Here is a 24,813-nt window from a genome sequence, read left to right as displayed (position 1 = left end):
CTCGAGCAAACCAGCGCCTAGGAACCCCAATGAAGCATGGTTGAGTTTCCAATGCCGAGATAGCAAGAGGCAGTACGCGTCTCAATGATGCCTGCACCAAAAATATGACCATATTTCTGCTGGCCTCTCATGTTCATTCAAACCCAACTAAGCTAAGGTCATCTATGATGTATGCGCCAAAAACTTTGCTCTAAACCGTATTAAAATGCATATGTCGGCCGGAGAGAGAGAGATAGAGATTTGCCATAAATTTTTGGCACTGACAATGTACTGAGAGAGATTACCATAAAATTTTGGCACTAACATTGTATTTACAGAGAGAGAGAGAGAGAGAGTAATTTATGACACTAACATTTTGTACTTAAAGAGAGATTAGTTTATATATCACTAACTTTATATTTACAAAAGCTTCCTGAGGTCAGATCATGCATATCAACCCACACAAAGAGAGAGAGAGAGAGAGAGAGAGAGAGAGAGTGTTCAATTTCATTTCCTAGAGGCACCTGTTGCACCCCGTAAAGCGCTGTCGACTGTTCAAGATCCAATAATTTTCACGACCATTTCCTGGAAAAAAAAAGAAATAATCATCAACAATAATTCCCACCAATCCATCACCCAAATTCTCTCCCGAAAATAGCATTTCTTATCGCGGAGGTATCTAAAATTCTCAACACATAAACTGCGAGTAAATCACGTACACGCTTGTTTCACACACCACCGCTGATAGATCCGATTGACGACAACCCAATAGCTCAGAATAAGACGGAAGCATATCTCTTTTTGTATTGGTTTTTAGTTGTCTTTGGTGCTTCTTCATTACAAGGCACGTCTATGGTTCTTATTGTTTTTTTCTTGAAACACTTGTTTGGGTTTTCATTTTTTGGTGGAGAAATCTGGTATTCCCCTTCTTCATATGTAGTTTGCCTTTGATTTTTTCAGTTGGGCACTTGGGTATTGACCAAAGAAGTAAACGATGTCTTCTCCAAGCAAGAGAAGAGAGATGGATGTCATGAAACTGTAAGTCTTGCTATAGTTCTTATCAACATTATGGTGCTAGTGCGCTGTGAAATCTGTGTACATCTGTTGTTTCTGTAATATTTTATGGGTAGTTGTGGATGGAAGATAAGAATGATTGGTCTGTCCTGTGAGCTTGATTTAGAATTTTAATTCCTTTCTGTGCCTGAAATTATGTCCAGATCGTATGTTTTCCTGTCACCTTCCTTGTAGCCATGCTAGATCGATTCCGGGTTTTGGTGTTTGATGTGTTTGAGTTGGATATTTTCTCTGCTTTTTGCCTAGGATGATGAATGACTATTCTGTTGAGATGATCAACGATGGGATTGGTGAATTCAACGTCGAGTTTCAGGGCCCCAAAGACAGTATGGTCTCAATTCCCTTTCTTCCTCTATACGATGCTTAGTTGTGGCAGAGGTCTTGTATGCATTAGTTAGTCATTAGTTTTAAGGTCTAAAGAGTTGCAGTGGTTATCGGTTGTTTCATATCTGAGTCTTGGACTAGGGGATGCTTTTGTGGTGCTCTGTTTTTTCTAGTCCCCTGTTTGAGCTTATATTTTTGGACTTACATATCTTGCAGTTTGCATCTGGCACCTGTGTGGTAACAGGGCATTAGTTTTAATATGCTACTGTAAACCATTTTTATACTATGAACGTCTAGATGTAATGTCTGCTGCATGTGTTGTTATCAAGTAGCAAACTAAAATATGTTTAGAACTTGGAAGTTCTTAAAATGTGTGTCTGGCAATCTTTACCGAGCTTTTCCAATTTTTCTTGTGACCTTTAACTGATCGTTCTTATTTGTCATGACTTTAGCGATATTTCTATCATGTAATAGCTCTATTTCCTGGTGTAGAATCTTTTATGCCTGTTGGATTATTGTAATCTAGACAGTAGCTTAGTTGATTATTCAGTTCGTGTCAGTCAGTGTCAGCATTATGCATTTGGATGTGAAATAAGACCATATAAAAGACACCACCACGTCAGGAAAGACAGGCCTGATGTTTTCACAGTTAAAGGGGATTTTTCTTGAAACGCACAGAGAATTATAAGCTAGTGTTGCAGGAAGTGCCTAGATACTGGAACCCCCGGCATTTCAGAATCATTCTGCCTGCTTCCTGAATGAGTGGAAAGCAGTCATGATTCTTGCTACTAGGAATTGTGATTCTCATGCTTCCTTGGATTGAGGAACTAGATTCTTGGACACAGGAACCAGAAATCCTAAATCAGTTCTTTCATAAGATTATTAGATTTTTGTTTAGTAAAAAGTTCTCTAAATAACTTATATTGTTTCTGAGATGCATTAATAAGCCTTCATATATTACTCTATCTTTCATAAAAAGTTTCTTAATATTTTCAATGTCTTGACATACAAAGTGACCTTTCTGTTTGTAAGTCTCATTCTTGTCACAAATTTTCTATACATAATTATTGTTTTCAAATGCTGCTGTATATTTCATTTTGTTCTTTTAAGTGTTCAATAGATGTCTTAATGTAGCTTATGAATGATGATATCTATTTCCTAAATTCTTTTTTCATGCTCCTCTAGTTTCCTCATCATTTCACATATAAATCCAATTTCACTTCTCAAATGATTTTCTGCATTTCTTCGTTTTCAGTTCTCACTTCATGATTCCACTTAAAATTTAAAATGGCCACTTCTTGCTTTCGACTCACATTGTTGTTGGCTTTTTCTTCCTTCTTTGGCGACTATGTTACAAAGCATGCATGATTTTCCATTTCTTTCCTAGTGCATGACCCTTTTTTTGTGTTTTAAGTATTTATGAGATCATAATTCGTAGTTAACTTTTTTGAAGAAAAAAAGTGCGTATTTCAAAATGCTAATGATCCTTGGCCACAGTGGATATTTAATTGTGCACGATTACCTCTACATATAAGAGATGCTTATCCAGATGTTATTTTTTTATATTCCTGACATTTAAAATATTCTAATTATGCATGTGCAAGCCAAAACATGTGGCACCAAAGAAATGGTGAAAGAGATTTTCTTTTGCAATGAATGAAATCAAGCAGAAATGCTAGAAGATAATTCATTGAATGCCTTAATGGGATAGGTCTAATCATTTCATTTTGTAGATGGCAGCTTGTTTCTTTTATCACTATGTGTTTTTAAGCAAAAAAGGCAACCTTATGTTTTTTTGTTTGTAACGGTGTTCCCTGTTTAGACCCAATGGTTCCAAGATGTGGTTGCTGATATTGCTTTTAGCTACTTTGTATTCTTTCCTTCTTAAAGATACTAATGGGTGCTTTTCTGGAGTTGGTGTGAGATCATTAGATATTGTAGCCCTCTATATCGGGGCATGTTGATTGAGGGTCTGCATGGTCTCTCCTTTAGAAAACAAGTCCACCACACACACAAACAGAAGCATTATCACAGAGTCTTTTGCAAGAGAAACCACCTGGCAAGTGAGTGCCCTGATCATCCCAGTAATGTGGATAATGTGTGTGTACACACGTGTGTGTGCAAGTCCCATGTATTGGAGTTGCATGTGAGGACCATGGAATGGAACCCATTTCTGCAGAAAAAGGCTGTGTTTACGTTGGTGACATGAGGGCAGATGTGTTGGATTTAACTCGAATCTGGCTGTTTGAGCACAATCTATTGCCCAGGACTTCATTTGTCTCCTACCTTTCACAATCATGAAAATGTTGAAATTTAGCATCGAGCTCAAAGTATTGTGCAATTGTAGTTCTGGTACATGGTCCCATTTCATGGTTCAAGGTCTTTGTCTGAGAACAAATTCGTCCAACATCACTTGTGGTTCTCATGTATGCCTTTAGTTTTAGCATTTCCTTTCTGGCTTCATCTGTTATCTTTAGATCAAGAAATTTAGAAGTTATACTTTGGCAATAAGGCTCCTTCTTTATATTTAAAATAGCTATACTTATTTCATATTCAGATGCTGCCAAGAAACGGCATTCAGACCATCACAAATCTCAAATGGATTTTGTGTTTGCCTGGCCTGGAACATCTCTTCCTCTTGGAACAGCCAAAAACAATGTATGCCCATCATCCAACAAATTCAGACACAGAGACACGTAATCCTATTTTTCCCCAATAGTTTCCTTAAGTGCTTCATTCATAAATCTTTATATTAATTGTCCTGACTGTAAATATTGAGTTTTTTAGCATCTCTTTTCTGATAGAAGGGTTATCCTCTATGCTACACTGGTTTTAATCAATCCTTGACCTAGTTATTATTTGAAAAACCTACGAGCTGTATGCTCAGATTATGTTTTTTGAATCTTAAATTCCAGCTAAAATATGCAGAATTTCATAGACTTATCTAATACAATAATATATGGCTGTTTCTGCTGCTTCTCAAACATCAATCTATGTCACACGGATTCTCCATTTTGGGCCCCATATTGTGTCCCTTTATATACTAGTCATATTGATAACTTTATAAAAATAGCTGTATCCATGTGACATAGCCATCAATTCATGGCAGGAGAGCTTTAGGCTACTTTTATGGCATCATGTCCTCGAACTCGTTCAACACTGCCTCGATATCCATATATGCTTCTGACAAGACTTTCTATAATTGGTTAGTTATGTTCACTTAGTACATAATGTAGCCCATTTGAATGCTTTCTTTCTTGATACTTACAGATGCTGTTTTTATTTATGCATACTTAGAGGAGAGTAGTCCCACTTCCCATAGTGTTTCCCTTTATTCCTAGTTATTGATTTTAAGATTTTGGGATTTGCTATTGTTCAAATATATGTACTCATATATATATATATACCATCATACCCGACTAAGGGTATTTCTGTAATTCTGCCCAATAGGGGCATTTTAGTCTTTTTTATGTTTTTCTTCTTTTTCTTTTTCCCTTTATTATTTTTCTTTTTCTGTTTTTATTTATTTTGTACATGCATTAAATGCATGTTGCATTGGGGGCAGTGTTGTTAAAAACGCGCCTCAAGGCGCAAAAAGCGCACCTCGCCTCGAGGCGAGGGCCTCTGTGCCTTGAGGTGCAGTAAAAAAGCGTAAAACCACAAAGGCGTATGCCTTGAGGCGTACGCCTTGAGGGGAGGCGCGCCTCACCGTGAGGCGCGCATTAAAAAAAATTGGATGGGCCCGGACCCGAGTCCGGCCCAGACCTGTATTCTCGAGTGTTCGAGAGAACCTGTGTCTTTAAAAAAGACACAGGCGCCTCGGGCGAGGGGTAAAATCCCTCACCCCTTCTCTCTCCACTTTGTCCCCTCTCGTCCCCCGCGACCGTTGTCGCCGGCGACCACCCGCCGCCGGTCATCGCCTCTTCCACCTTCTTCTTTCCTCTGTTGAGAAGGCGTCGGCGTCCGGCCGGCCACCACCATCTTCTTTTCTCTGTTGCGAGGGCGCCAGCGACTCACCGCCATCGCCGTCCGTTCCGACGACCTCGGCCGACATGCCCGATGCCGCCTTTCCTCTGCATTTTTCGGTGACGTCGGAGTCGCCGCCGCCAGGTAAACCCCTCTTCTTTACTTCTTCTCTGTGTGGGGTCGACCGACAGGGGGGCAGAGCCCCCTGTCATCGCCTCTCGTCGGCAGGGGGTTCCCCCCCCCTCTGCTTTTCTCTCTTGGTCGACCGACAGGGGGGCGGAGCCCCTGTCGTCGCCTTTCGTCGGCCTGGGGGGGTCTCCCCCCCTGCCTCTTTCTTTGGGTCGATCGGCAGGGGGTGGAGCCCCCTGTCGTCGCCTCTCGTCGACAAGGGACTCCGTCCCCTATCGCTTTCTTTTTCGACAGGGAAGGGGGCTCTGCCCCCCCCCCCCCGTCGCCTTCTTTCTCGACAGGGGGCTTCGCCCCCTATCGCTTTCTTTTTCAGTAGGGGGCTCCACCCCCTCTGCCATTTTGCCATTTGATTGTAATAAATTAACTGATGCCCTTATTCTCTGGAGGCTTTATGATTTTTTTTTTTAATCTTTTTGTAAGCTCATGTATTGTGTTCTTTTTTACCATTTATTGGAAACAGACTAATTCAATCTATTTTTTCATCATTCCTGATTGTTATCTTTGCTCTCATGATCGGTTCTTTCCATTCTTGTGAAGGGAAACTTTTTTGGATTTAATGGCTCTACATTTTAAGCATTTTGCTTAGTGTTTACTGCACCACAAATGGAACCATTTTCTGAAGATTCTGGCAGACTCTTGCGGGATTCTGATTGTAGCTTTGGACCTAGATAAATGAGACTTTGTTAACTCCAGCATGAAGTGATGTAATTGTTCATGTTGTATTTTCTTTTTTCTAATGAAATATATTTCCTTCTTGAGCCATAAAATTTATCCTGCAAATATGAATTCATTTGCTACATCATATCTAGCTTTTGACTTGCAGATGGCCACAGGTTTCTGAGAAGTTTTCAAATATGCTACATTTTACCTAATCCCCAAGTGATGGCAGTGATTAATCTCATATTTTTTCCGTATTTATTTGAGATTTTTTATTTCGTGTTGGTTGGTGCTTCATCAATAAAGCATTTCTTATTTATTTATAATTTTAGATCATTTTTATAGTTTTTTAAGTTTAAAAAAAAAATTAAGGCTTACGCCTCACCTCAAATTTTGGTGGAGCGCCTCGCTACCCCTCAACGCTTTTCACAACACTGATTGGGGGTCCCAACCAAGAGTCGTTGGACCCTCAACGGTCACAAATGTGACCGTTGGGGGGCCAACGACTCCTTGTTGGGCCCCCCAATGCCCACTCCTTCCTTTCTTCTCTCACTCTCTTGTCTATATCATGGTTGCCAGTTGAGGAAGCGGGAGCGGGAAGCGATACTTGAAGCGGGAGCGGGAAGCGAGGCACTTTCAAAATTTTAGGAAGCGGGAAGCGTGAGACTTCAAAGTACCACTGCGTGAGGACTCAGATCCCTACCAGTCATACAACTATACCATTAGATTTCGTGCAGCTTCCATATGAAATAAGAAAGATGACCAAATAAACTCAGTTAAAACACAAAATGTGAAATGCTTCTCAACCAATATATTGTTCTTTTCTTTCATGGGACTCACATAAGAATATAAATCACCATCGTATTGATAACACAAAAGATAAAGACCACCATGTTATTGCAACAGGAAAATGAAACAAATAGTCTCTAACAATCCCCTATTCCCTAAATGTACCTTCTAGAGAGAATGAAGGGATCAAACCTGCAACACAAACCTCTACTCATGAGTTGAACCTCACACAGGTCAGACACCAGCCCTATATCACTTGAAAATTCTTCATCAATGCAAAATACGGGCCCACCATTTGGGGGAAACAATTTGGATGGGTCGAAACAGGTCTAAAGTCTAAACTCATTGACTGACCTTATTTCCCCACCTTAACGCCCTCTGAGTAGCCACACAAATCTCAGATTTCCATAAAGTGCACCAAAATAAAATTAAGTTAGACAATGATGTCCCAAACCCTAGGTAGAGAATCAGATCTCCAAGGACCAAAACTTTCAGAAAATAAAACTGATAAGCTTTCCGTTTTCAGAAGATCAAGGTTACGGTTACAAGGCAACGATAAGCTATAAGCAACCCAATAAATAATGATAAACATAGATAGAATAAATTGTTTCCAACAGCATACACATGAATAAGCAATTCTACAGAACCGACAAAGAGTGTAAAACATATTCCCATTTCGTCATGTTGTTCATAACCTAAATGGCATATTGTATGATTGCAGAAGGATTGCTTGTTCCCTGGAAACGAAAGGGAGAACAGAGATGGAGGGAAGAGATGGAAAGAGAGAGGTCGTGGGAGATACGGAGAGAAGAGATGGAGAGAGGAGAGTACGTACCTGAATGGATTCATCGCTGTGGAGGTCGCTGGATGTCAGTGAAGGTCGCCGGATTCTGGGTTCCGCTGATCGGTTGCCAGAGAGAGGAGAGAAGAATGGAGGAGACTCGGATTGAGCTGCATGAAAAAACCCTAAAGCCCTTTTGGGTTTTGTTTTCACGGGTTTTTCAAAATCTCTTTTTTGCCCTTTTTAAAAAACTCGTTCTTTTAATTTTTTTTTGGAAAAAAAGTTTAAAAAAAAAGACAAATCTGTAAAATCGCCCCTTCGTACCCCTTTAATGGGGGTGCGCGTACCCCTTTAAAGGGGTACACGCTTCCCAATTAAAATGTGTGCTTCCCCACGCATTTCGGAAGCTCGACGTTTCGCACTTCTGAAGCGCGACATTTCGCGCTTCCGAAGCGCGTATCGGGGAAGCGCGCTTCCCCTTCTATAGGGGCGCTTCCGGTAACTCTGGTCTATATAAATAAAGGGGTAGACCCCTTTGCATTGTAAGGCTTCTTGAAGCCTATTTCTTGCTTTTATAACATTTTTATGTTTGCAAGCCATTTTTGGCTTTTGTATATGTCCATTGTGGACTTGATCTTCGCATTCTATGTGTGAATGTCCATTATAGGACATTGTGTTTATTTTCGCGTATTTCATTACATGGTATCAGAGCAAGGTTTATGCTCTTGATTCTTGCTATAGCTAGTTGATTAGTTATAGTTTGCATATTGTATTTCTCTTTCTTGGTTTGTCATCCTTTATTGAGTTATTATGGAAGGAGAACAAAAGATCGATCTCTCCTTTAAACTTAATGGTACGAACTACATGATGTGGGTTGCCGCCATGGAGAACAATCTCAAGGGTAAAAAGCTTTGGGGATATGTTATGGGCACTATTCTGAAACCACAACTCCAACTCACAAAGATGGATGGTGATCAAGAAAAAACACTTGAAGGAAATGCTCGCATGAAGGCCATTGAAGATCACCAATCTAAAGTTGAAGATTGGGAAAGCAAATATGCAAAGATTCTTGCGTGGTTCATGAATAATGTGGAGCTCAAAATTTGTGCCAACATTGCAAAATTTTGAAGGGCAAACGAAGCATGGTTCTTTATGAAAGGTATGTATACTCAAAAGGACCTTGCTAGACAATTCTTCCTTCAAGAGAAAATTCGTACAATTAAGCAAGGGGAAATGGGTGTAAGAGATTACTTTAGCATCCTTGGACCCTTATGGGATGAGTTATTTCTACTAGAACAAAAATAGGTTTCTAGTGAAGATGTTGAACTACGGAGAGAACAAATGGAAAAAGAACATTTTTTCCAATTTTTACATGGGCTTAGGCCCGAATATGAACAAGTTAGATCTTCTCTACTTCATAGATCTAAGCCTCTTCCGTTGGAAGAGGCCATAACCAAGATATGCCAAGAAGAAACTCGTCTTAGCATGATTAAAGGAGGAGATGAAGTTTTGGCCGTGTCTAAACCCGGCAATCATATGAAAGCTTACAAGCCTCCACACTTTGGAAGGCAAAATAATTATAATGGCAACTATAGAAAAGTCATTTGCCATCATTGCCAAGAACCGGGTCACATAAGACCAAATTGCTCTAAGCTAAATAAAGCCCCCAAAGGTAAGATTGCTTTCGTTGAAGAAACTACTCAAAAGGAGGAGCCCATCAAAGAGAAGGATTCCTTCTCTCTTGCTCAACTATCGGAGGCACTTCAAATTCTACTCAAATCACCATCAACTTCGGGTGCCGCCATCGCTTCCTCTTCTCCTCCAGGTATGTCCTCTTGGATCCTTGATTCCGGAGCATCTTTTCATATGACACGTCTTGAGAATGGGCTATCCGACTTATGTAGTAACTCAAAAACCTCTTACGTTTCAACCGTGAATGGTACATCTTTACAAGTCAAAAGTTTTGGAACGTTAAGTTTTTCCAAACATTTTTTTGTGTCAAATGTGAGGGTGGTACCTCAACTTAATTTAAACCTTCTCTCTGTTTCTCAATTATGTGATTATGGATGTGAAATATCTTTCTCAACTAAGAGCTGCTCTATACAGGATCTCCGGTGAGGGAAGCAGATTGGGTAAGGACATAGGAGGAGAAATCTCTATTACATGAGCCACTTAAGAATTCCTACCAACTCTTTTTGTAACCACGTCCAAGATAAAAATATTGAAACTTGGCACCAAAGACTTGGACATCCAAGTTTCTCAAAAATGTACTCTTTTCCCTTTGGAAAGAAATTTTGTAATGAGAAACATTTTGTTTGCAAGAGTTGCATTTTTGGGAAAATGAAATCTACTCCTTTTCCAAATAGAACCTTTGTGTCCAAAAGACCATTTGAGTTAGTTCATTTGGACGTATGGGGCCCTTCTTCGGTCATATCGAAAGGAGGATACTCCTATACACTAGATATATGTGTATTTATTTTCTCAACCTAAAATCCGATGTCTTTGCCTTTTTTAAGAAATTTCATATGATAGTGAAAAATCAATTTTTAAGTAATATCTCTACTCTTAAATCTGATTCGGGTGGAGAGTACCTATCAAATGAATTTCAAAATTATTTAGAATCAAATGGAATTTGTCATAAAAAATCTTGTCCTAGAACTCCTCAGCAAAATGGTTTAACCGAAAGAAAGCATAGACACATTTTGGAAACCACTAGGACACTTCTTATTTCCAAAGAAATTCCAAAAAGTTATTGGGCCGAAGTCGCTTTAACATCAACTTACTTGATAAATAGAATGATATCTTCATCCTTACAAAATACATCTCCATATGAAAAACTATTTTAAATAACACCCGATTTTAATAAATTAAATTTTTTTGGGTGCAAATGCTTTGTTCTTTCACATAAAAGAGATAAATTATCTCCTAAAGCTATTGAATGTGTTTTCTTAGGATATGGAGAAAATAAAAAAGGTTTTAGATGCTTCGACATCAAAAGCAACAAACTATATGTTTCTAAAGATGTTACCTTTCTAAAAAATGAAAATGGTTTTGAGAAAACAAAAGATATTGATAAAAGTGAATATGATTTCTTGTTTGATCTTCTTCCTCAAGAAGATGTGACTCCTCAAGAAGAGGTAATTTATAATGATTTGTTGAATAACCAAGAAGATATTCCTCCTAACAATGTTGAAAATGAAAGTGATGTCATTGAAAGTAGACCAATTCAAACCTATGTTAAGCGTGGTCAACAAGTTTCCTTAAGTGCCTTAGAAAAATACTCTCAAGGTTCTAACATAGATGAAACCTCTTTAAGAAGATCCAGCCGAATCTCTAATCCTCCTAATAGGTTTGTTTTTTATGAGTCTCTAACACCAAAATATAGGGCATGTCTAATTGCGTTACACTTTTTTCATAAACCGTCTCATTATAATGAAGCCAAAAATATTCCCCGGTGGGTTGAAGCTATGAACTTAGAACTTAGTGCCCTTGAAAAGGCAAAAACTTGGGAAATAACCTCATTATCCACGGGAAAGAAATCTATTGGATGTAGATGGGTTTTCAAAATCAAAACTAAAAGTGATGGGTCATTAGAATGCTATAAAGCCCGGTTGGTAGCTAAAGGATATGCCCAAGAATACGACATTGACTATGAAGAAACTTTTGTTCTCATAGCTAGAATGACTAGTGTTAGGACTCTTATTGTAGTTGTTTCAGTTAAAAAATGACCTATTTATCAATTAAATGTTAATAATGCATTTCTAAATGGTGAATTAAATGAAGAGGTCTATATGGATCCTCCACCAGGAGTATGTATTGGTAAAGATAAAATTCTCAAACTTAACAAAGCATTATATGGATTGAAACAAGCTCCAAAGGCTTGGCGTGATAGATTTAGCAATATAATGACAAGTTTAAATTTTCGTTCATGTTACACTGACACTGCTTTATTTGTGAAAAGTGCAGGGTCCTCAGTAGTTATTCTACTGCTTTATGTTGATGATATGATCATCATTGGAAGTGATGAGCAAGGAATTAATGATATTAAGAAAGTTTTAAAAGAAAATTTTGACATGTCTGATCTTGGTTTCTTAAGATATTTTTTAGGTATTAAAGTAACCTACTCTCTACGAGGGTACATTCTCTCTCAGATGAAACTTACTGCTAACATTTGTTCTAAGTCTGGCATTTCAGATGACAAGAAAATAGAAACCCCTGAAGTTATCAATGTAAAGTTGAGATTGGAAGATAGAATTCTTCTCGAAGATCCCACTCCCTACCGCCAACTCGTTGGGTCTCTGACATACTTATCCATCACTCGGTCAGACATGGCTCATGCAGTTCACTCAGTCAGTTTCAACATGCACCTACAATCGTGCACATGAGCGCAGTCTTAAGAATTATCAAATACATTAAAAATACTATAACTAAGGGAGTTTTTCTTTCATCTTCTTCATCACTTGATTTAATTGCTTATACTGATGCTGATTGGGGAGGAAATCCCAATGATAGAGTCTCAACTACTGGTTTATGTGTATTCTTAGGTGACTCTATGATTTCCTGGAGATGCAAGAAGCAACACAAAGTATTGTTGTCTTCAACAGAAGCGAAATATTATGCAATGGCTACTACAACCATGGAGCTTGTGTGACTTAGAAGTCTCCTCAATGATATGGGCATAATCATCTCTACACCTACGAAGATGTGTTGTGACAATAAAAGTGTCATTTACATCGCAAGCAACCACACCTTCCACGAGCGTACTAAACATATTGAGATAGACTGCCATTATGTTCGTGATGAATATCTAAGAGGAACTATAGATTTGTCGTACGTCACATCTGAGTACCAGTTGGCGGATTTCTTCACCAAGGCTCTTGCTGCTCCTCGTTTTATGTTCCTTCTCAACAAGCTTTCGGTCATGTCCCCGTAAAGCTTGAGGGAGGGTGTTAAAATATATGTACTATATATATATATATACTCAACTAAGGGTATTTCTGTAATTCTGCTCAATAGGGCATTTTAGTCTTTTTTTTTGCTTTTTGCTTTTTGTTTTTTCTTTTTCCCTTTATTATTTTTATTTTTTTGTTTTTATTTATTTTGTACATGCATGTTGCATTGGGGGTCCCAACCAAGAGTCGTTGGACCCCCAACGGTCACAAATGTGACTGTTGGGGGCCCAACAACTCCTTGTTGGAGCCCCCAATGCCCACTCCTTCTCCCTTTCTTCTCCCACTCTCTCTCTCTCTCTCTCTACAACAACAACTACGCCTTCATCCCAAAACAATTGGGGTCAGCGATATGAACCAAAAAAGAAATTCATTTTGGGTCTTCCACATGAATCCTTTTCCTCCAATCATTTCTATCCAATGCCATGTCCTCGGTGAGGTTCAAAGCATTCATATCCTTTCCTATCATCTCCATCCAAGTCTTCCTAGGCCTACCCCGACCTCTTTTAACTAATATATTTTCCCATTTCTCCAACCTTCTAACTGGAGCATCATTAGGCCTTCGCCGAATATGTCCAAACCACCGTAAACGATTCTCTCGCATCTTATTTTCAATGGGTGCAACACCTACCTTCTTACGTATCTCCTCGTTCTGAATCTTATCTTTTATTGTATTTCCATTTTCATAGGGTATGACAAAGTTTTTATGCTGGCTGTCACAGGCCTACCGCAACCCTCCTCCTTTATCCGGGCTTGGGACCGGCAGTGTACCGCAACCCTCTCTCTCTCTTGTCTATAAATAAAGGGGTAGACCCCTTTGCATTGTAAGGCTTCTTGAAGCCCATTTCTTGCTTTTATAACATTTTTATGTTTGCAAGCCATTTTTGACTTTTATATATGTCCATTGTGGACTTGATCTTCGCATTCTATGTGTGAATGTCCATTATAGGACGTTGTGTTTATTTCTGCGTATTTCATTACAGCTATTATCAACTCCAGTTCAACTAGTTCCTAATTTTTTTAGGAAATGTTAAAGTCTTAGTGGACTATGTGCATATCAGTTGCTGGTTGTCTCTTCATACTTATATGGAGAAATCCCATAAGTTTGTACATTACAAAGTGTCAAGTTACTGAGAACATTAAAGTACGTTAAAGCAGGTCATGGATGCCTGTCAATCAGTTTCTTTTCCTTCACTTTGAACAGTCCTCCAGCCCCATGAATGTTGAGCTTGCAAGTAGGGTAATAAGAAACCCAATAACCATGCTTGTCAAGCAACACCAAGTTTCAGTTTCTGAGACTGTTAATTACACGTGGTTCATGGAAAAAGATATACTCAAAAATGAAACCTGGAGGAAATTGGGACGAGGTTACATGTCACCTACTGGCATGGTTGCACTGTGATTGTGTTCATGCAGATAACATGATTATGTGGTGTTTGCAAAGGATATTTAGTTTTACAATGTGAGTTCTCTTCTATTTATTTTCCTGTATGATATTCATGTAGGTCCCTATGAAGGTGGATTTTGGAAGGTCCGTGTGGAGCTTCCAGAGGCATATCCATACAAGTCACCATCAATTGGATTCCTGAACAAAATTTTCCACCCAAATGTTGATGAGCTGTAAGCATAGTTATTTATTTGGTTCTTTCAATGGTTTGACTGACTTTCAGATAATCATCACCTGACTAAATTTCTTTTATCATCATTCATGAATGTATTCCTTATTGGTATTGTAGTTTGATTAGAATCTTGGTATTTTGATCATGATCACAAATATATGTATCATACTGTGTGGCTTGAGTGTCTTTGCTTTCAATCAAGTCATTCTCTTTGTTGCTAGATGTCATCTCGGAATCAAGCACTCAAACAAATTTGTTGTTTTTGTCAATTACCATATTCTAGATGTCCCATAGTTTCATATATTTTCAGTTTTTAATTCTCAGATGTCTGAATTTCGGTGACAGGTCTGGTTCTGTATGCTTGGACGTCATCAATCAAACCTGGAGCCCCATGTTTGGTAATACCCAAAGACATTATCAGAAACTTGATATTTACTGGCGAACATGTGCACCCAACTACGTGTTTTCTGTGTGCTCATATCCTTCTAGACCTATTTCACATGGGTGCGGGTGCGGGTGCGACACGGGTGCAGCGCAATTTTAAAAATTTTGGACACGGGGACTCGGCTATATATATATATATTTAAAATATATATATATATATATATATATATATATATATATATATATATATCCAGTGTGTGCATATGTCTATATAAATTTTGGACTCGGCTCGTGACTCTTCCAAGTTGTCTCCGATCCTGAACTAACTGAGTTAAAATAGTAGTATAACTGGGTGAGAACCAAACTAGGCTGAGTTTATCATTGACTCAGCCGAGTCTTAGCTACCATGGGAATAAAACATCATCAAGGTATTAATTAAAAGCATTAACTAAAAGCATGTTCTGGTAAATGCATTAAATATCTTTTGCTAAAATTCATAACATTAATTAAAAGCATTAAAAGCTTTTAATTTTTCAAAGCTAGATTTGAAAAAGAGAGAGAGAGAGAGATCTCGGTGGATGAGAAAGTGTTGCTACTCGTGGATGAGAATTTATTAGCTTTTATAAGAGAGAGAACTTGGTGGATGAAAAGTGTTGGTACTCGTGGATGAGAATTTATTAGCTTTTAAGATTGAGAGAGAGAATTAAATGATAATATTTAAGAATAATTTTTTTTTCTGGGCCTAATGTTTAAGACTCATGCTATATATATATATTTTTTAAAAATATATAAAAAGATCTTTTTTTTTGTTTTTTGTACTAAAAATGGACATTTGTGGACTCGGTCAACGTTGAACGAGTCCAAAATTAAGACGGACTCGGCCTGGACTCGTTGACCGAGTCCGACTCGGCGTTGACCGAGTCCAGGCCGTGTCCGAGGCCGCACCCGTGTCCGCACCCGTGTCGGGGCGTGTTGACTCGGGTGCGGCACCTCCCTAGCCGAGTCCGTGTGACATAGTTCTAGACACTTATGCTATATCACTAACATTCATAAGCATATGCATGTAGACGAACAGAATATCACACTCTCCATCTCAAGGTAGTTGGTGTGCCAAATCCTGGGAATTGTGATATGTGTGGATACCCTCCTTGTTGCTGTTCATTTCTGACATTGACAGTGCCGGTGGAGCAGTATTATATTTTGTTCCATATTTTCTACAATTTCATTTAATTGTTCAGTTTCATGGATTAGCCAATAAAAGTTAGGCTCTGCTCCAATGTTGTCTAATAATAGGACTTTCTGTTCACTTGCCAAAAGAATAAAAGAGAAAAGGGCATACATTTCTAATGGAATTCTCTTTCTACGACTGATGTATTGCAGATTTGATTAATGTGTTCGAAATCTTCCTACCTCAGCTATTACTTTATCCAAATCCTACAGATCCATTGAATAGTGATGCTGCATCACTGATGATGCGGGATAAGAAGCTATTTGAGCAGAAAGTGAAAGGTAAACCATTTTCATGTGTCAATGAATTTTAATTTCTATGATTTCTTTTTGTTGTTGCCAACATTTTTCTAGTACTAACACGCACGCACACACACACATGTCCACAGCTGGCATGGCATCTGGCAGCATGACTGTGCTCTTCTAATATGATGGACATAATGTATGTAGTTAATTTTGTCACATCAGTTTTTAATGCCCTATTTTGTGCTCGAAAATTTTTCGTTGACATCCCATGCTTTGTCATTACTAGCTCCTGCCACTAATAAAAACATCCTGTCTCGCTGCTTCATGTTCCTTTCAAGATGTCTGTACTTTTAAAACCCTTTCCTTAACCCATTTTCTCTCCACTTTTTTTAATCTTTCTTTTCTTTTCTTTTCTTTTCTTTTCTTGTTTTTGTTTGTTCTTTCAGAGCATTATTTGTTGATGTTACTTTGTGTATGGCTTTAGATGATTGATTGTATGATTCGCCTTCCATGTCAGTGCAGGAATTCAATGCTTTGTCTTAGCTTCTTTGATGTTTCTAGCTATGCTTCTTATGAAATTATTTATTTTTCAAGATATTTTCACCAATGTCTTTTCCCGTTTCAGTGGTTTCTTTTTTTTTCTTGTCACCCGTGATATATTGCAATGTTGTCTCCTTACATCATGTAAGATAGACAAGTGGGGCTCTTGGAGACAAGGTGCTGCTTATCCGTCCAGGGAAAAATCATACAAAAGAGCAAAATGAAAAAAGAGGTGCTCTAACATATAATAAACTGAAAGACTATATTGTAAACTATGTCAGGAGTGGGGCTTGGAGACAAGGGCCGAGGCACCTCTTGTCCATCCAAGACTCAAAAGGTATATAGATAAAGTCTTTAACTGTTAACTATTGTATTTATCTGAGAATGGGAATGCTCCATCCAAGACAACTCTATCCAACACCTAAATTGTATGCACTCGATTGTCTGTTTTGATCTCCTGGTAAACAACCTGAGAATTGACTTTTCCTCAAACATCACATAAGCTGCATTTGAATGTGTCAATTCAAAGCCTTGGACTTTAGAACTGGAGATCTCTGGCCAAACCCTGTTGGGCTGGAGATCCATGTATTTCCCTTCAAAACTCATATCTTGGATCCTGAAAAAGTGAGGATCTGAGATACTTCGTTTGAATATCTTGGGTCTAGGCATGGCCCCCATGCCACATCAAATCAGGCTCTGTAACACACCCTAGTTGTTTCCTTTCATTTTTTTTCAGTGACATTTGGAGCCATTGCTGCTATATACTCATAAATTATACAGATTTTGCCAGTAGGCTCTGACTTTGAACTAATTTTTCTGTTATGTATCCTGCATTTACTCTCCATTCACACCCTTCTCCTTTGTAGTATTGTATCTGGAAAAAGGACCATGAATGGGCCAATACCTCATGGCATTCTTCTTGTAGAAGCAAAGAAGCAGCAACACAAGGGATTCAAATAATTTTGTAGACTGTGTAGGGACATAAGTAGGTGGTTCGCAGTTGGACCTGTATGATTGGGTCCATATGCAGATACGGTACTCCATTAGGTCCTGAACCTGATACACTAGACTCAAACCCAGTTAGATCTGGCTGAACGTGATCCAAATCTATAACTCAGATGGACCAAGAGTGATGCATGGTGGATCTGTTTCAGAATGTATATCAAAGACTTATGGCACATTGGTGCAAAATACCATGACATAATTACGTGCACATGCTCAAGACATGTTTTTATATGGTTTTCTACCCTCGTTGTTTGTTCAGTACTCTGCTTTGATGTTTGTTCAGTACTCTGCTTGGTTCATAGGCAAAATTCTCTTATAAATCCATCAAGGATGTTTATAGGTTTTCTTCTCACCTCTCATTGTCTTTCATTGTACCATATTTCTTTTCATTTCTTAGGTCATCCTTTACCTTCCTTCTATTCATAGTTTACATTCTCATTCCTCGCATTCAGCTCTCCTCTTGTAGCCTAACAAATTTAAATATGCTAGATTGGGTTTTTGTTGTTTCAGCGCTTATGAGGCAGTTCAATGTTACTAAAAATAAAATATGAGAATATACCTGAAATGTTTTAGATGTCTGTTGAATCAGGCTTGAAAGAGGCTGGCCGCCAGACCTAGATCCAGCGACCAGCCAATCCACAGGCAGAAAGAGGGAAAACGAGAGAGAGAGAGAGAGGGAAAGTCGTTATTTTTTTCATTCATTCCTAATCCTTTCTTAAAGGGATTAGTTAAAATTAGTTTACAAAAAGAACCAATCTATTTTGCCATAATTACATATTGCTACCCAAACACAAATATTTTCTTTCAACATTCCCCCTCAAGCTGGAGCATATATATCTATCATGCTCAGCTTGTCACAACATCGAAGAAAGCCCGCACTAGCAAGAGGTTTAGTAAACACATCAGCAACTTGATCCTCTAAAGCAACATGACAAGTAGAGATTTGTCCTGTCTACACTAGATCTCGTATGTAGTGACAATCAACTTCAATATGTTTTGTCCTCTCATGAAACACCAGATTGTTAGTAATATAGGTGGCTGCTCTGTTATCATATCTCATCACCATTGGCGTTGAGGTCTTTACCTATAGGTCTCTAAGAAGTGATCTAACCCATATCATTTCAGCTGCAGTTTGATCCATGGCTCTATATTCTGACTCAACACTAGATCGGGCTACTACGGTCTACTTTTTACTTCTCCAGGTAATCAAATTTTTGCCTATAAACACACAGAACCCCGTAGTGGATTTTCTATCATTAATGTCTTCAGCGTAGTCAGCATCAGAATAGACAACTATATCGAGAGAGAAGCTTGGTTTGTATAGTAGTCCTTTACCTGGAGAAGATTTTAAATACCTGAGAATCATCATTGTTGTCTGCCAATGCACTTGGGTTGGTTTATCCATGAACTGACTTATCTTTCTCACAGCTAAGGAAATATCTGGTCTTGTCACTGTAATGTACAGGAGTTTACCAACTAGAGACCTGAAACTTCTACTGTCCACAGGTTCTGCTTGTTCATCAAACATGTGAAGTTTAAGATCCATTGGAATGTTAGCAGGTTTGGCTCCTAACATTCTTGTTTCCTGCAACAAATCAAGTACATACTTCCTCTGTGATAGAACTAACCCCTCACTGTTTCGAGCCACCTCTATACCCAAGAAATATCTAAGAGGACCAAGGTCTTTGGTAACAAAGTGCTTCTGAAGATGAGCTTTGGTATCTGAGATATCTTTTGTATTTCTTCCTGTGAGGATAATATCATCCACATATACAACCATAACCACAACACCCGTGGGAGTTTTCTTAACAAACAATAAGTGATCTGATGCTGACCTGTTGAAGCCAAATGCAGACATATTCTCAGACAGCTTCTGAAACCACGCACGTGGACTTTGCTTTAGACCATATATTGTTTTCTTTAACTTGCACACCTGGTAATACTCTCCCTGAACTTTGAACCCTGAAGGTTGCTGCATATACACAGACTCAGACAAATCACCATACAAAAAGGCGTTCTTCACATCCAACTGGCATAAACTCTATCCATTATTTACAGCCACTGATATGACAATCCGAATAGTGCCAAGACGAGCCACTGGAGAAAATGTTTCAAAGAAGTCTACCCTGTACGTCTGTGTGTACCCTTTTGCCACCAACCTAGCTTTGTAACGTTCAATTAAGCCATCTAAATTGTACTTAATGGTGTAGACCCACTTACACCCAACAATATCAGCATCGACGGGAGGAGTAACCAACTCCCAGGTATTCTGTGAAACTAAGGCATCCATCTCATCTTGCATAGCTACTTTCCATTTGAGGTTTAATACTGCCTGATGGTGATTAAGCGGTAGAGATGCAGCAAATAGAGCTATGATGAACTTCTTCATGTGACTCCCAAGTCTTGCATCTGTAACAAACTTAGAAATGAGATGTAAAGTGCATTGCCTTTTACCTTTCCTGATAGCGATTAGCAAGTCATCATCCACAGTAGAGACTTCAGTCGTGGTAGGAGGACTTACTTTTGAGGAAGAAGGTAGTGTAGGTTCTGATTCCAGAGGAGATCTACGAGAGTATACCACAGGAGGCTCATAATACCGCGTCTGAGTGTGTGAGGTAGGAAAGCTTATAGGAATTGACTCCAAGGGAAGAGGTGGGATAAGTAAAGGCATAGCATCTCCCTGATCACATTGTAATCTAGAGGGGGTACTTGAAAAGAAAGGAACATACTCAAAAAAAGATACATCCGCACTGACATACTCCCTACGAGAAATGAGATCATAACACCGGTACCCCCTTTTGGTTTCTTGGATAACCCACAAAGACACACTTTATGGCTTGAGCAGACAGTTTGTCTCGATGAGGCCCTAGTTTGTGAATAAAGCAAACACACCCAAACACCTTGGGGGAAATCGAGAAAAGAGGTGCATTGGGATATAGGATTTTCAAGGGAATTTGTTCTCTCAACGAGGAAGACGGCATGCGATTAATAAGGTAGCATACTGTAAGAATGGCATCTCCCCCAATATGATGGAGGCATGCTTGATTGTAACATAAGGGTGCATGCAACATCTAGAAGATGTCTATGCCTCCTTTCAGCTACCCCATTTTGTTGGGAGGTATGGGCACAAGTAGTTTGAGGTCGAATGCCACGATTTCTATAAAACAGTTGTAACTCATTTGGTTTAAACTCAAGAGCATTGTCAGTGCGAATAATCTTGACAAGAGAATCAAATTGAGTTTTTATTTCAATAATGAGAGACATAAGGATCGAAGGAACTTCCGATCTATCTTTTATTAAAAACACCCATGACAATCTGGAAAAATCATCGACAATGACTAAGTAATAACGACACTGGGACTTACTGGGAACTCTACTAGGCCCCCATACATCAATGTGAAGAAGCTCAAACAACCTTTGACTCGATGGACTCTTACTGGAAGGAAAAGAACTCTTGTGGTATTTACCCAACTGACAGGCTTCACACTGGAACGTGGCAGAAGGTGGAAGTTGAGGAAGAAGTCTATGAAGTTTTGGCAACAGTACATGACTAAGACGAAGATGCCATTGATAAGAACTGGAGGATGACTCAGACACGGTGTGCACGGCTCCAAGTGGTTGATGTAGATAGTAGACACCTCCTTCTTCATAGCCTCCACCAATCCTCTTTCCCGTCAGCAAATCCTGAAACATGTAACACAAAGGATCAAAAATCACTCTATAATTGTGCTCCTTTGCAATACAACTAACTGATAATAAATTTTGAGGAAAGGAAGGAGCATGGAGCACATCTGTCAACTGAAGTAACAGAGAGATGAAAACATTTCCTTAACCCATAATGGCCGATGAGCTCCCATCGACAAGGACAACATTGTGATGTTCACACATGGGATCTAACTTAGAAAAATTCTTAGACGACCCACATAGGTGTCTAGAGGTACCTGAATCAATAATCCATCTACTACCTTGGTGATTTAATCCATCACCTGCGGAGCAAGCAACATCAACAATGAGAGTAACTGCGCCTGATCTAGAAGCGCGGTGAGACATCAATTTTTTGTACTCTGCACGACTAAGAGGGACCGAATCATTGGAGGAGTCAGTGGGAGTCTTTGTGTCAAGCTTTGCAACTTGAGCCTTGTTCATGTTTGATGTCTGAGAAGAAGAAGGGGGTCGACCATTTTTGTCCCAACACCTGTCTTCAAGATGTCCCAATTTGCCACAGTAGGTACACTGAAGTCTACCTCTTCCTCCTCTGCCTCTGCCTCGACCTCTTACATGAGTATTTAGGAAATTTCCTCTTCCACGACCTGGGGTGACTACAAGAGCAGATGCTTGTGAATCAGACTGAGTCTCTGGAAGAGTGATAGCTAATCTGCTCAGGCGGTTGTAGGCCTCGGCAAGAGTTGAGACATCAGATCCAGTCAACATCTGAACCTTGGCAACAGAAAATTCAGATGATAGCCCAGTAAGAAATCTTACAACCATGGTTTGCTCCTGATGGGACTTTTGCTTGGTACAACATAGGGGCTTGCGTGCATTCAGCCTTTCAAAGGCAGATTTTATAGATGCATAATATTGAGCCAGTGTTTGATCTCCTTGCTGCAGTTGATAAATCTCCTGCTCAACTTGCAAGATGCAGCTAACATTGGTCTCGTGGGAGTACGTATCTCAAAGATTGTCCCACATCTGTTTAACGGTGGTATAGTAAATAAGACCGTCAGCTATATGAGGCAATACGTTGTTCATAATCCAAGACATAACAATATCGTTATTTGCATCCCATGTGCTGTATTTTCCTGATTTATCGGTTGGTTCCTGTTCTATTAAAATATGCTTTTTCCGATGACCTGAAACAGACATCATAAAGGTCTGGGACCATCTTGCATAGTTAGAGTCATCTAGCTTGACAGAAGACCCATAAAAAAAAGGGTTTGCAAATGCCTTATATTCACCAAGAAGCTCCCTTTTCAGACCAGCCATATTGATTGAGTCTCAACCAGCCACCGGACAGAACCTGCACGTATACAGTCTCCCTAGAGTAGATTCTGGTCTTATCTGATCACAATCTTCACAAAAAAACTTTTAGACCAACCCAGATCTGGTCTGCGATAGGAAAAAAAAATCATGTCAGATCTGACTTACGGTCACGTCATATTTGATATCCGGTTTGACTCCACCACGTTAATCCACAACCAGTTCCCACGCCAGATCTGATTCCTGATCCGAATCTGCCACGATTTTTTTTCACGACCTTCAACAAATCAGATCTCTGCTTGATCTGATTCTTCACGACCTTCGACGGATCAGATCTCCACTCGATCTGATTCTTCACGACCTTCGACAGATCAGATCTCCACTAGATCTGATTCCACGACTTATGTGCATCAGATCTCCACTTGATCTGATCTTCTCCACGATCCACACGCCACGATCATCTTCAGCATCATCAATCAGCAGCAGAATCCCAGATGAGGGTCCGGCTCTGATACCATGTTGAATCAGGCCTGAAAGAGCCTGACCGCCAGACCTAGATCCAGCGACCAGCCTATCCACAGGCAGAAAGAGGGAAAACGAGAGAGAGAGAGAGAGAGAGGGAAAGTCGTTATTTTTTTCATTCATTTCTAATCCCTTTTAGTTAAAATTAGTTTACAAAAAGAACCAATCTATTTTGCCATAATTACATATTGATACCCAAACACAAATATTTTCTTTTAACAATGTCAAGATACCATGTTACGGGTCAAACGAGATAGTTGGAGCAGTTAAGAGGCACACTACCCTGTAGGAGGAAATCCCATGCCTAACTAACAAAAAAGAATGTGGTGGTGGAGGCAGAGGGAAAATATGTGATATTATGACTGCATGGAATATATGAATCAGCTTCTCATTGCCATCTACTTTGGTTTCTCGTAGCTAGGTTGTATTGCCAACTTTTGAGATCGGATCATTTTAGTTTGTATGATTCTGTTTTTATACTTCACCTTTTGACATTGCATACTCTATTTGAATTGCCAACTGATTCCCATTCTGTGTCTTCCGGGTGATACCAGAGTTCTGTGAGCGATATGCAAAAAGAGAACACATTACCAAAGTTATTGAAGAAAGCAGTGATGAGGAGGAGGTGAGCGATGGAAATGATGGAGAATCAAGTGATGATGAAATTGCTGGACATGCTGACCTGTGATGGTCCTTGCTACAGTTTGTTTTCCTAAATATTGTACATGGTCTCTCCTCATTTTGAACATGCCCCTTGTAACCAGTTGTCCTTTGTTCGTTAGTTGCTGTCATTTGATTACCTGATTTTGGGGAAGAACAGGAAACCACAAGACAAGGAAAAGAATATTTCAAGTACGAAAATTTAAATTGAAGAATCAAGTGATGATGAAATAGCTGGACATGCTGACCTGTGATGATCCCTGCTACAGTTTTTCCAAACATTGTGCATGATCTTCCCTCATTTTATACCTGTCCCTTGCAACTAATTGTCCGTTGTTCATTTAGTTGCTGGCATTTGATTACCTGATTTTGGGGAACAGGAAACCACAAGACAAGGAAAAGAAAATTTCAAATATGAAAATTTAAATCTTTATCCAAAAGAAAACAGTGAATGATCATGCTCTGGTTTCACTATTGAATCCCAGACTTATATTAGAGGGTCTTATTCTTATATCTTTGAGTAGACAACCAACATATACATTTTTCAATATGATTGCTCTTCAAAAACTGGTGAACGATTTCCTAATGTTGGCTTCCCCGTATATGTGTATATGTGCAGCGGCCTTCTAGGTGAGGTTCTCTGCTCAAAAATTCCCTTTATATGTAATGTGACTGGACAGCCTTTGGAATTAAGGGAGAATATTGTTCCATTGATGAATAGTCTAACGCCTCTTCTGTTGGTACCTGATATAATTCATGGCTGCATTGCCTCGTCGTGAATCATGCAGGTGCAGCTTTAGGGCGTGACAGTTTATCAAGGATGTACAGGCAGTATTAATGAGATTGATTCCACAATGATGATTTTGTTCTTGTTAACATACTTGATAACTGAGCAGTACTTCCTATGCTAACTTGTGAGCAATCT

The 24,813-nt window shown here is 39.2% G+C and overlaps 1 protein-coding gene across 2 annotated transcripts; it reads left to right on the top strand.

Moving 5' to 3' along the window:
• The first annotated feature begins 319 nt into the window (after window positions 1-319).
• On the top strand, window positions 320-24,129 carry LOC149819641 (ubiquitin-conjugating enzyme E2-23 kDa-like). 2 transcript variants are annotated; one of them, XM_089982942.1, is made up of 7 exons: window positions 320-654; window positions 940-1,017; window positions 1,300-1,379; window positions 14,214-14,328; window positions 14,673-14,725; window positions 16,092-16,220; window positions 23,783-24,129. In XM_089982942.1, the coding sequence occupies exons 2-7, from the start codon at window positions 974-976 to the stop codon at window positions 23,914-23,916; spliced, it is 555 nt and encodes a 184-aa protein (XP_089839068.1). In that variant the 5' UTR covers window positions 320-654; window positions 940-973; the 3' UTR covers window positions 23,917-24,129. The 2 variants fall into 2 exon arrangements, with proteins under 2 accessions (XP_089839068.1, XP_089839069.1); XM_089982943.1 differs by lacking the exons at window positions 320-654; window positions 940-1,017; window positions 1,300-1,379 and adding an exon at window positions 3,996-4,073.
• Window positions 24,130-24,813: the final 684 nt, after the last annotated feature.

The sequence above is a fragment of the Nuphar pumila genome, chromosome 12, assembly GCF_984573655.1.
Source record: "Nuphar pumila chromosome 12, dmNupPumi1.hap1.1, whole genome shotgun sequence".
In the NCBI taxonomy this organism is placed as follows: Eukaryota; Viridiplantae; Streptophyta; class Magnoliopsida; order Nymphaeales; family Nymphaeaceae; genus Nuphar; species Nuphar pumila.
Note: the sequence above shows the minus strand (reverse complement) of the source record. Positions and strands in the feature narration are given on the sequence as shown.